General features: G+C 41.9%; 1 protein-coding gene across 3 annotated transcripts in view; it reads left to right on the forward strand.

Annotated features, from left to right (window-relative positions):
• DIAPH2 (diaphanous related formin 2) overlaps positions 1-13,840 on the forward strand; it is a 1,637,420-nt gene that overhangs the window by 583,138 nt on the left and 1,040,442 nt on the right. For all 3 annotated transcript variants that reach the window (XM_077484914.1, XM_077484903.1, XM_077484922.1), the window contains one exon: positions 3,447-3,561. In XM_077484914.1, coding sequence (XP_077341040.1) covers positions 3,447-3,561 — 115 coding nt within the window. The remainder of the gene's footprint in view (positions 1-3,446; positions 3,562-13,840) is intronic.

Here is a 13,840-nt window from a genome sequence, read left to right on the forward strand (position 1 = left end):
AGGATCTTCCAGAGATCTGATCAGTGTGCAGCTATAAAGAAAAAACAAAGATTACAGAGGGAGGGGGGGGGGAGGCTGATCAGTAACTTTGCACTGTCTAAAGACACATTTGTGGACACTGACCAGCCAGAACTACATGTGACTGTGCAGCACTCCCCACCATCTTCTTCCCATTCAGCCAGAATGCTGTGTGTGCTCAGTGCTGCAGGATCTTCCCATAGTCATACCTTCCTTTGCTATGTCCTCCTGGGGCTTCAGGTACTGTGCATCTCCCTCCCAGCTCCCCCATTCACCACCTGTGTAGTCCAATGTGGCGGGCTGGAGAGGGGGAGGGGAGTTACACTCTGCTTCACAATACACTGACTTGCTCCACCAGCCCTCACTGTTACACATTTCCTCAGCTCCGCCTCCTGTTCACAGCACAGCCCCGCCCCCGCTTCTCTCGCTGTTCCAAATCTCCTAGGCTAGCAGCTGACAGTGTCCCTCTGAGTGACAGGTTCTGCTCTGTATCTTGGCAGGGCAGCGGGGCCCCCTATTGGGCGGGGCCCCTGGGCTTGAGCCCAGTCAAGCCCAATAGTAAGTCCGGCCCTGGGCACGCCTATGGGTGCAACAAAGAATCACCATATTTTGTCTAATACAGTGGAACCTCCTTGGATTACGAGGGTAATCCATCCCACTGAAAATGCTTGTAATCCAAAGCACTTGCATATCAAAGGGAGTTTCCCCATAGAATGTCAATGGCAACAAAGATAATTTGTTCCGCACTGACTTCTATTACATGCAATACCGCGTGTGGCCAGAGGTGGAGTGACACCGGAGAGCTTTGGAAATACTCGGGGAGGGGGAATCAGCAGTAGGGGGAATCGGCACCTCACGCACACCTGGCACATGCCCTGCGCACACCTATGGGTGAAGCAAAGAATCGCCATATTTTGTCTAATACAGTGGAACCTTGGATTACGAGTGTAATCCGTTCCAGGAGAATGCTTGTAATCCAAAATGCTCGCATATCAAAGGGAGTTTCCCCCATAGAAGTCAATGGAAACGAAGATAAATCGTCCCGCGTTGAATTCTATTACATGCTATACCGCGTGTGGCCAGAGGTGGGGGGGGGGGCAGGAGAGCCTGTGAAATACTCGGGGACAGCTAAACTTGGAAAGCCTCAGAAACACTTGGAAACAGAGTATTTCCGAATGGCTCCAAACTGTTCCGAGTGTCACCGGCGCACCTCTGGCCAAATGCGGTACTGCACCGCCCCAATAGCTTGAATGCTGCTCGTTCCGCGAGACAACACTCGCAAACCGAGTCAGAATAAAAAAAAAAAAAAAAAAGGTTGCTCGTCTTTCAAAAAGCTTGTTAACCATGTTACTCGTAAACCAAGGTTCCACTGTGTGTTTATTTTCCTATAATTGTCAGCACCATCTAGTGGCCATAATGCAGTATTAACAGTTTACCTGATTTGAACGCAGTGTTCAGTTGGGCTTTAGGCTCGATTCACACTGGATGCCGATGCGGTTCCCAGCAGGGGATCCGGTGCGTCCTGGTTCACCGTTTCAGGTCCGAGTTCAGCCCGAATTTTGGGCTGAATTCAGACCTGAAACGGACCAAAAGACGCACAGGGCTCCCATGCAAATTTGCATCGGAAATATGTAAACCAGCTCCATAGAGAATCAGTCACATGCTCCTGCTATTGGGAATTTGAGGCGGAGTTTCCCACATCCAATTTGCAATAGTGTGAACCCGGTCTTAAAGTGGGAGTAAACTCCCATACATAAATTTTACTTATACAGTGCCTTTAAAAAGTATTCATACCCCTGGAAATTCCAGAGTCCACCTGTGCATAATTTAATCTCAGTATAAATACATCTGTTCTGTGAAGCCCTCAGAGGTTTGTTAGAGAACCTTAGTGAACAAACAGCATCATGAAAGCCACGGAACACACCAGACAGGTCAGGGATAAAGTTGTGGAGAAGTATAAAGCAGGATTAGGTTATAAAAAAATATCCCAAGCTTCGAACATCTCACGGAGCTCAGTTCAATCCATCATCCGAAAATGGAAAGAGTATGGCACAACTACAAACCTACTAAGACATGGCCGTCCACCTAAACCGTCAGACCGGGCAAGGAGAACATTCATCAGAGAAGAGCCAAGAGGTCCATGGTAACTCTGGAGAAGCTGCAGAGATCCACAGCTCAGGTGGGAGAATCTGTCCACAGGACAACTATTAGTCGTCTCTCCACAAATCTGCCCTTTATGGAAGAGTGATAAGAAGAAAGACATTGGTGAAAGAAAGTCATAAGAAGTCCCATTTGCAGTTTGCAAGAAGCCATGTGGAGGACACAGCAAACATGTGGAAGAAGGTGATCTGGTCAGATGAGACCAAAATTTTACTTTTTGGCCTAAAAGCAAAAGACTATGTGTGGAGGAAAACTAACACTGCACATCACCCTGAACACACCATCCCCACTGTGAAACATGGTGGTGGCAGCATCATGTTGTGGAGAGGCTTTTCTTCAGCAGGGACAGAGAAGCTGGTCAGAGTTGATGGGAAGATGGATGGAGCTGAATACTCCACAAATCTGGCCTTAAAGCGGGAGTCCGCAGGGAGTTCCGCCGTTTTTTTTTTTTTAAAGCCAGCAGCTACAAATACTGCAGCTGCTGACTTTTAAAATAAGGGCCTTTACCCGCCCAGCTCGCCCGCGATGTCGGCACCCGAAGCCGATCTCTCGATCGTCTCTCGGGTGCTGCCGCCGCCATCTTGGGTATGGGAATCAGGAAGTGGAGCCTTTCGGCTTCATTTCCCGGTTCCCTACTGCGCATGCGCGAGTCGCGCTGCGCAATAAGGATGGTCCCCGCTGTCTCTGGGATCTGTGTATTTCCCAGCAGGCAGCGGGGGTCTTTCGGAAAGGGGTGTAATCTATGCCCCTTTCCGCAGATAGCTATGCCGGAAGTGGGTGCAGATACCTGTACTGTACAGGTACCTGCACCCCCCTCCCCCCTGAAAGGTGCCAATTGTGGCGCCGGAGGGGGGGAGGATTCCAATGAGCGGAAGGTCCACTTTAGGGTGGACCTCCGCTTTAAGCCATAAGAAGTCCTGTTTGCAGTTTGCGAGAAGCCATGTGGGGGACACAGTAAACGTGGAAGAAGGTCCTCTGGTCAAATGAGACCACCCACTTACGTTGGGACTTTTTCTACACCCAATGGCCACAGTCTGACCCCCCCTGAAAGTCAGAGGGACAGCAAACTTGTCCTTGGTGTAGAAAGTTTTGAGACCCCTGGTATAGACTTGCAGAAGTCACTCATGCAGATAGCAGATGACAGAAATCACACTAGGTGCTTTGGATTGAGACAAGTACACATTATAGAAGGATATGCGTTGCTCATTTTTAATTTCAGCGCTTAACAACCACTTTACGTGACTTTTGTTTTGTTTTTTTCCCTATAGGTTGAGCCACAGGAACTCTCTGAATCCTGTTTCTGGGTAAAAGCAAAAGAGGAGCAATTTGAAAACCCCGAACTCTTCAAGAAGCTGTGCCAGACTTTTGCAACACACGTCAAAGGTAGGCCATCAATCTACATTGATTGTTGTTAGCCGTCGTATTTATCTATTTTCCCGAACGTTTCATCACACGATGTACCAGAGTGTTTGATGGTTGATCTGTTTTTTCTTTATTTTAAATACTTGGTGTTGGTGAAACCAAAAATGTTTTCTCATTGATGACTGACAAAATACTTTCTCCTACTATGTGTGTTCTACCCTTCATTACAAAAACCGATTATTAGACCATAAATACCTGGCGACTTTGCCTCTTCCCAGCTCTTCCTTATTGAGAGTGGCAACGCTTTGGCAGCCGATCCCGAGTCTTCAGCGTTGCCGCGCTTTCTGCACACGCTCCGATTTTCAGTGAGGAGGCCGTGCTCTACCCCTCCCCCATCTCCCTGCCCCGTGTCACCCTCTTCCATTCATTGCGAGGTGCCTCCAGAAGATTGATTAATAGCGAACAAAGGACAGGAATGTAAGGTAGATGATCAATACAGAAGAATAGATTAAAAATATATATAAAATAGATAGATAGATAGATAGATAGATAGATAGATAGATAGATATGGCAGCATATTACCGTATATACTCGAGTATAGGCCGACCCGAATATAAGCCGAGGCCCCCAATTTACCCCCAAAAAACTGGAAAACGTATTGACTCGTGTATAAGCCGAGGGTGAGACATGGCTGTCCATCCCTGTGTGTCCGTCCATCCCTGTGTGTGTGTCCGTCCATCCATCCCTGTGTGTGTGTCCATCCATCCATCCATCCATCCCTGTGTGTGTGTCCGTCCATCCATCCCTGTGTGTGTATCCATCCATCCATCCATCCCTGTGTGTGTGTGTGTGTGTGTGTGTGTGTGTGTGTGTATTCATCCATCCCTGTGTGTGTGTGTGTGTGTGTATCCATCCATCCGTGTGTGTGTGTGTGTGTGTGTGTGTGTGTGTGTGTGTGTGTGTGTCCGTGCAGCCTTGTGTGTGTGTCCAGCCTACCTGTGTCCCAAGCCTCCGTCCCGAGCCGCCGTCGTCCCGAGCCTCCTCTGTCCCGTGCCTCCTCTGTCCCGTGCCTCCTCTGTCCCGTGCCTCCTCTGTCCCGTGCCTCCTCTGTCCCGTGCCTCCTCCGTCCCGTGCCTCCTCCGTCCCGTGTCGTGCCGATGGATCGCCGCTCCAGGATCGCCGCTCTTCTCGGCGGCCATTCTACAATTCAAAAGCCGCGCCTCCGTCCTCCGCCTGTGATAGGCGGAACACTCAATTTCCCAGCAGCCTGTGTTCCGCCTATCACGGACATCCTCTCATACTCGTCCGTAGTATGAGAATGAACGGATGTCCGTGATAGGCGGAACACTGACTGCTGGGAAATTCAGTGTTCCGCCTATCACAGGCGGAGGCGGAGAAGGAGGCGCGGCTTTTGAATTTTAATGTCCGCCGTCTGTCTGCTCGATACGCTGATCGAGCAGTCAGACAGCGGTGACTCGAGTATAAGCCGAGGGGGCACTTTCAGCCTCAAAAAAGAGGCTGAAAATCTCGGCTTATACTCGAGTATATACGGTAATTGACAGCTAACCAAGGTACATTTTAGCTACCAATCAATAGATAAAAAAAAAAAAAAATGATAGATGATAAAATAATAGAAAAGTAGATGACAGATAAAGATAGATATCAATAGTATAAAAAAAGAGATATATGGACAGACAGACAGACAGACAGAGTAAATATCATTACTTTAAATAAAAGTGGATGGAGCAATAATGATTGGATGAAATTATAGAAATAGGTAAGTGCAATAGATAGATATCATTGGTTTAAATAAAAATTGATGGGAAGATAGTCAATAGATAAAATGATACAAAGAAATGTAGATAGAAAAATATAAGTGTTATGGTAGATAGATAGATTGCAGCTATAGATCTATAGATAGCTAGAAATATATCAATAGTTTAAATAAAATGATAGATAATCAATGGGAAAAAAAAATAAGTAGAAAGAAAGGTAGATAGAAATAAGTCAATACATGATAAAAATTAATGATTCTGTATTTTATTCTGTCGCTTTAAATAAAGAATTAGCAAAAAAAAATAAAAATAAAAAAAAGCATTAAATGAGGGATAGATGAGGGATAGAATAGACAGATTAAATGGATAGAAAATAATGAATAATAATACATAATAGATAGATTGATAGATAAGATAGAATACAACAAAATATAGAATCAATGATAGATAGATAGATAAATAGATATTTAAATAGATAGATAGATAGATAGATAGATAGATAGATAGATAGATAGACAGATAGACAGATAGACAGATAGATAGATAGATAGATAGATAGATAGATAGATAGATAGATAGATAGATAGATAGATAGATAGATAGATAGATATTTAAAAAGATAGTTAGATAGATAGATAGATATTTAAAAAGATAGATAGATAGATAGATAGATATTTAAAAAGATAGATAGATAGATAGATAGATAGATAGATAGATAGATAGATAGATAGATAGATAGATAGATAGATAGATAGATAGATATTGGGTGAGATAGATAGACAGACAGACAGACAGATAGATATTGGGTGGGAGATAGAGAGATAGATAAATAGATAGATAGATAGAAATGGCAGCATATTAAGTGACAGCTAACCAAGGTAAATTTTAGCTACCTATCAATAGATAATAACATTTTTTTTAAAAAAGATAGATGATAAAACAATAGAAAGGTAGATGACAGATAAAGATAGATATAAATAATAATAATAAAAAAAAAGAGATAGACAGACAGAGTAAATATCATTAGTTTAAATAAAAGTGGATGAAGTGATAATGATTGGATAAAACGATAGAAATAGGTAAGTGCAATAGAAATTGATGGGAAGATATTCAATAGATAAAATGATACAAAGAAATGTAGATAGAAATAGATAAGTAGTACGGTAGATAGATAGGTTGCAGCTATAGATCTATAGATAGCTAGAAATATATCAATAGTTTAAATAAAATGATAGATAATCAATGGGGAAAAAAAATACGTAGAAAGAAAGGTAGATAGAAATAAGTCAATACATGATAAAAATTAATGATTCTGTATTTTAGTCTGTTGCTTTAAATAAAGAATTAGCAACAAGAAACATGAAACAAAGTACATGATAGATAGATAGATAGATAGATAGATAGATAGATAGATAGATAGATAGATAGATAGATAGATAGATAGATAGATAGATAGATATGGCAGCATATTAATTGACAGCTAACCAAGGTAAATTTTAGCTACCTATCAATAGATTAAAAAAAAAAAAAAATAGATGATAAAACAATAGAAAGGTAGATGACAGATAAAGATAGATATCAATAGTTTAAAAAGAGAGATAGGTAGGCAGACAGAGTAAATATCATTAGTTTAAATAAAAGTGTATGGAGCAATAATGATTGGATAAAATTATAGAAATAGGTAAGTGCAATAGATAAATATCATTGGTTTAAATAAAAATTGGTGGGAAGATAGTCAATAGATAAAATGATATAAAGAAATGTAGATAGAAATAGATACGTACTAGATAGATAGATACATTGCAGCTATAGATCTATAGATAGCTAGAAATATATCAATAGTTTAAATAAAATGATAGATAATCAATGGGGAAAACCAAGTCTGTCGCTTTAAATAAAGAATTAGCAAAAAAAAACATGAAAAAAGTAGATGATAGATAGAGAGATAGAGAGATAGATAGATAGATAGATAGATAGATAGATAGATAGATAGATAGATAGATAGATAGATAGATAGATAGATAGATAGATAGATGGATCCAACATATTCATTCACAGCAAATAAAATGAGTTTATAAATATACAGTAGGTCACTAGATAAATAAAATAAAAAACAGATGATAAATTAATAGATAACATGATGGAAAGGTAGACAATCCATAACGATAGATATCAATAGAGATAGATATCAATAGTTAATAGATGAATGAAGAGATAGATAAATAGATAATCAATGGATATAACAATAAAAAAATAATATAGATAGACAAATAGTTAGAAATACAGTTGTGTTAAAAAGTATTTGCCCCTTTTTTTGCATATTTCTCACACTTAAATGATTCAAATTATCAAATAAATTTTAATATTACACAAAGATAACCCAAGTAAATCCAAGATGCAGTTTTTAAATTATTATTTCATTTATTAAGGCAAAAAAGTTGTTCAAACCTGCCTGGCCCTTTGGGAAAAAGTAACGAATGAACTGTGATTGACCACAATTTTTTTGGAGTTAAATTTTACTTGCCACACCCAGGCCTGATTACTGCCAGACCTGTTGAATCAAGAAATCACATAAATAGAAAATAAATAAATCAGATAACAACAAGGCCTGGGGAATGCCCAGGAAAAACCCAAGCCTACTTACCACCAGCTCGCAGACAACCAAATTAACCTGAGCTGGTGGTAAGTAGGCTTGGGTTTTTTCCTGGGCATTTCCCAGGCCTTGTTGTTAAAGCAACACTTGAGTGGTTTAAGGGGAAACATGTAAATGTGTTGGAATGGCCTAGTCAAAGCCCAGACCTCAATCCAATAGAAAATCTGTGGTCAGACTTAAAGATTGCTGTTCACAAGCGCAAACCATCCAACTTGAAGGATCTGGAGCAGTTTTGCAAGGAGGAATGGGCAAAAATCCCAGTGGTGAGATTTGGCAAGCTCATAGAGACTTATCCAAAGCGGCTTGGAGCTGTGACAGCCACAAAACGTGGCCCTACAAAGTATTGACTTTAGAGGGGGTGAATAGTTATGCACATTGATTTTTTCTGTTATTTTGTCCTATTTTTTGTATAATAATTAAAAAAAAAAAACATTCAAAGTTGTGGGCGTGTTCTGTAAATGAAATGATGCAAATCCTCAAACGATCCATGTTAATTCCAGGTTGTGAGGCAACAAATCACAAAAAATGCCAAGGGGGGGTGAATACTTTTGCAAGGCACTGTAATTAAAAAGAACTATAAGATGATGTCTTGGATATAATAAAGAGATATAATAAGATGATATAATAGGAAAATACAATACAGAGAAATAATAAGAAGATATAATTAAGAGAAATATATTTTTTCATTATATGTTCTTAATTTATCTCTTTATTATAATTTTTATTTTTTTACTTTTCTTAAAGAAGTTTATAAACTTCTGGAATTTGTCACTTGTTTTCAGAAATGAAATAACTTGAACTAATTATCGATCCCGCCAGGACGGTTGGTCTTAGCGGTCGACTTTGAAGAATGTTCATGTACACTTTTTTTTTTTTTTATTAAATAAGAACACTAATTGCTACAGTTCCTCGCCCAGAGCCGGCACAACATATATACGTTCTATAGGAGAGCCTCTTCACACGCTTCTTCCAGCATCGTTATTCCTCAAGTTTGCTTTGACTTAATTACTGGTAAAAACCGCATGAAAAGCGCTTGCTTAGTGAAGCTTACCGTCTACGCGGGAGTAATTGGATGCCGGACTGGTCAATCTGTTGGTTGCAATTACTAAATTTTCATTTTCTGTTTCTCACACCAGTGACTGCGGGACAGCCGCGCAGACTCTAAATTGGCTTATTAATCCCGTAAAAATTCTGAAAATAACCAACCCTCTAAAGCGGAACTCTGTGTGTTGGAGGGGGGAGGGGGGGGGAGGAGCAAGACCTGTAAGTGCAACTTAATTGCGACGGAGGAAAATCAGGTCTCCTGCCTGGCCAGACAGAACTGTGCTCGAGTCGCAGAGCTGGATAATTATTACGGCTGGATGGACAGATATATAAAGAAGAAGAAAAAAAAAACCTCTGTGTCTTAAGCCCTTTGCTTGGAGTTTCGCTCGTGGTGTATACAAATCATTTGCTATGATTCATGGGCGGCATTTCACAAACGGCGCACTTTATTTGCAAATGACGTAAAATACCTTCCTCTACCTCCTCTACTGATCTTCTCTCCTCCTAGATGGAAAGCTTTTCATGATTGTAGATCTGCAGAACATTCCACCGCAGACAGGGGCGTTGCTAGGTGGCTGAAAGTAATGTCTTTCTTCTGGTCACTCTGACCTAAAAACCCAACTCTATGGAGCGTACGGCTTATTGTGGTCCTATGTACAGATACTCCGGTCTCTGCTGTGGAACTCTGCATCTCCTCCAGGGTTACCTTAGCTCTCTGTGCTCCTTTCTGATTAATGCCCTCCTTGCTCGGTCCGTGAGTTTTGGTGTGCGGCCGTCTCTTGGCAGGTTTGCTGTTGTGCCATGTTCTTTCCATTTGGTTATGTTAGATTTGATGGTGCTCCTAGGGAATCATCAAAGATTTGGATATTTTTTATAACCTAACCCCGACTTGTACTTCTCAACAACATTGTCCCTTACTTGTTTGGAGAGTTCCTTGGTCTTCATGGCAGTGTTTGGTTAGTGGTGCCTCTTGCTTAGGTGTTGCAGCCTCTGGGGCCTTTCAGAAAGGTGTGTCTATGTAATGACAGGTCATGTGACACTTAGATTGCACACAGGTGGACATCATTTCACTAATGATGTGACTTCTGAAGGTAATTGGTTGCACCAGAGCTTTTTATGGGCTTCATAACAAAGGGGTGTGAATACATACGCACATGCCAATTATCAGTTTATTTCTGAAAAATAGTTTTATGTATATATTTTTCTAATTTTGTTTCACCAACTTAGACTATTGTGTTCTGATCCATCACATATAATTCAGATTAAAAAAAAAAAACATTAAACTAAAAGCTGAAATGTAACAAAATAGGTAAAAAGCCAAGGGGGTGAATACTTTTGCAAGGCACTGTACGTGTGTACTATTTCTCTAATTTATACCTTTTTTATCATATCACTTTATGATATCTTCTTATTATATGTTCTTATTATATCCCCTTATTATTCCTTTTTTTTATATCTCTTTATTATATCTATTTATAATATTTTATTTTATCTATTATATCTTCTTATTAAATCTGTCTGCCATATCTCCCTTTCTTAATATATCTCTTTATTATATCTTTCTGTTAAACCTCTTTGATATCTTCTTAATATATCTATTACCGGTATATCTTCTTCTTATACCTATTTTTGTGTCTCCATAAAGTACCAGTACTTGCACCAGGGGCGGACTGACAACTCATGGGGCCCCTGGGCAATAGGAGAAGATTATGGGGCCCGCGGGCAATAGGAGAAGATTATGCGGCCCACGGGCAATAGGAGAAGATTATGGGGCCCACGGGCAATAGGAGAAGATTATGGGGCCCGCGGGCAATAGGAGAAGATTATGGGGCCCACGGGCAATAGGAGAAGATTATGGGGCCCGCGGGCAATAGGAGAAGATTATGCAGCCCGCGGGCAATAGGAGAAGATTATGGGGCCCGCGGGCAATAGGAGAAGATTATGGGGCCCGCGGGCAATAGGAGATTATGGGGCCCCCAGGCAATAGATTATGGGGCCACACAGCATACACACACACATACAGTATACACACAGACACACAATATACACACACAGAATGCACATACACACATTCAAAAGGTACTGGAGAGGCGGGGCAGCTATAATCTTGGAATGTTTAAAAAAACACAGATTTTTACATACTCTCCCTGGTTTTATTGAGGTTGGGAACCCTGATGGGGCCCCTTAGTGGCATGGGGCCCTCGGGAAGTGCCCGAGTGCCCGAATGGTCAGTCCGCCCCTGACTTGCACATGTGTACAGATATATGCCCCTGGACGCATGCAGGTTGGTACTTCTGTAGGCATACATACCTTGGCTTACACCCATGTACAGCTATTGCCTTGCATAAGCCACTGTACGCCCCCCCCATAGAAAGGTACCATCAAACTTTACATCACTTACATTATACAGCCCCAGGTGCCCGTGTGTATGAGGCCTATTCTTCCTGGTGACCATCACCGCATACAGTTGTACATGGGTACACGGGAAGGCACGCATGCCTACAGAAGTACAACCCTGGACGCTTGCTCTCTGCACTATATAAAAATATTATAATAATACAAATAACATACCGTATAATAATATAGTAACAATAATACAATGTAATATATGAAGCCCCCCCCGGGTGCTCTGCCCTGCTGAAGGACGTTATTTTTGCATCTCTAATAGCTAATAGATCCTGACAGATCTTTCAACCTTTCTTCACTGTAGCAAAAAAAATAAATCAATAGAAGTTCGATGCACTTACACAAAAAAAAATGTCCATAGATACATCAGATTCTATCTGTAGACACAGATGGATGGTTTGCTTGTGCTTTTCAAACCCAAATTTGGGGGGGGGGGGGGTAACAGAAAATAAGCAGAAACACCTCAGAGAGAAGCTCTGAGCAGGCCTTCTCTTTATGTGCGTTGTATGCAGGTCAGCGCCCTTGTACCACTCCACAGGACGCGGTTTGCAGTTGCCATGGTGACCAAATAACCATAGTACGGAATCTATTTTATCATGGATTGGAAACATGAAGGAGCATGGGATTTTTAAGGCAACATTAAGTGTATTGAAGATCAGTTAGAGGTTTGAAAACTACATGCTCGGATATAAGTGTTTTCATTCGACTTGGTTTCTATCTATCTATCTATCTATCTATCTATCTATCTATCTATCTATCTATCTATCTATCTATCTATCTATCTATCTATCTATCTACTGTATCTATCTCTATACAATGTATACATATACATAGGGCCAACAGTTTTTGGACACCTCACCATCATATCCATATGAATTTGTTGGACACCCCATGGCAAAACAATGGACGTTGCCACAGAATTGGCTCCATTTGTGGCCTCAACAGCCTTAACTTTTCTGGGAAGGCCCTACATGGCATTTTGGAGAGTGTCCGTTTGGAATTCTGCCCATTCAGCCAAAATAACATGTGTGATTTATGGTACTGATGTTGGAGGAGAAGACGTAGCTCACAACTGGAATCTCAATTCATCCCAAAGGTGTTCAGTAGGGTTGAGGTCAGAACTGGGTGCAGGCCACTTGAGTTCCGACACACCAAACTCATCCAACATTTTGTGAGGTCAGCTACTGATTTTGGATGAGGAGACCTGTGTCACGTACCTGACAGGAGACTGAATTGACGAGGAAAGGCCTCTGTTGTATCTCCAGCCCAGGCCCCACTGGGAGCGGAACAGATGGTGCCAAGGGACAGGAGGAACGCGAGTGCCTGTAGATGTTGATTGCGGAGCTTGTGGCGGGAGTTGTAGACTCGGTGAGACAGGCCGAACATCAGGTCAGGGACTGCGATGATGCTGGAAAGCTTAGCCAAGGTTAAATGGGCACTCCACAAGGCTTGCAGGCTCAGGATGCATAGCTTGCCGGAGCTCCTTGCAGGCTTGAGACAGGAGCTCACTGTGTCCACTGGAGCTGGGATGAGGGGCAGCCAACACAGGCACTTGAAGGTATTGTGAAGCCAAACCAGAGACATAAGCGTAGTCAGAAGGATAGCCGGAGTCAGCAATGAATGGGCAGTGAGGTACCAAGGCATCAGACAGGAGCATGGTCAGGAGTAAGCCACATTCAGGAGCCAATGATCAAAAGCATAAACAGAATCTAAGGTTAATAGCAAGCCAGGTCAGCAACGGGTATCAAGTAGGATTCAAGCTGGCACACAGAAACAGCTGAAGATTGGTCTGCGCTGAGCAGGAGTCAAAGCATCCTTTAAATAGGCTGTTTGGCACCAATGGGGACTGTGGACGCGCTTCCGCAAGTGCGCGCATTCTTGCACGCATGCGCACGTGCATTCACATTTTCACGAATATTTGTTCGTTTAAGTACAGTGGACAATGGGCAATAGTATGTGACAGCAGTTCTCTGACAACCTGACTCACAAAAGACAATCCCACAAATGTTCATTAGGGCTGAGGTCAGGGTTTTGGGCAGACCACTTGAGTTCTTACACATAGAACCCTTGTGAAGTTAGGTACTGATGCTGGATGAGAAGACCTGGCTCACAATAAGTGATCCCAAATTGTTAGGTAGGGTTCAGGTCAGGGTTTTGTGCAGGCCACTTGAGTACCTTCACACCAAACCTTTGTGAAGTATTGAGCTGAGTACACACCTACAGTAGTCCAAAAAGTCACATAATTGTATGGTTGAGACGACTGGAACTGAACAACTCTGGGGCCTCCCAACTTCCAACAATCCTTAGGGCAAGGGATAGCATGAAAAACAAAAAGGTCTGCGCTTCACTGACGTTGGATCAGAAGGCATAGCTCTCAATAGGCAATCCCAAAGGTAGAGTTGAGATCAGGCAACTTGAGTTC

The sequence above is a fragment of the Lithobates pipiens genome, unplaced genomic scaffold (assembly GCF_037356315.1).
Source record: "Lithobates pipiens isolate NorthernLeopardFrog02 unplaced genomic scaffold, aLitPip1_a1.2 Scaffold_1, whole genome shotgun sequence".
Lineage (NCBI taxonomy): Eukaryota > Metazoa > Chordata > Amphibia > Anura > Ranidae > Lithobates > Lithobates pipiens.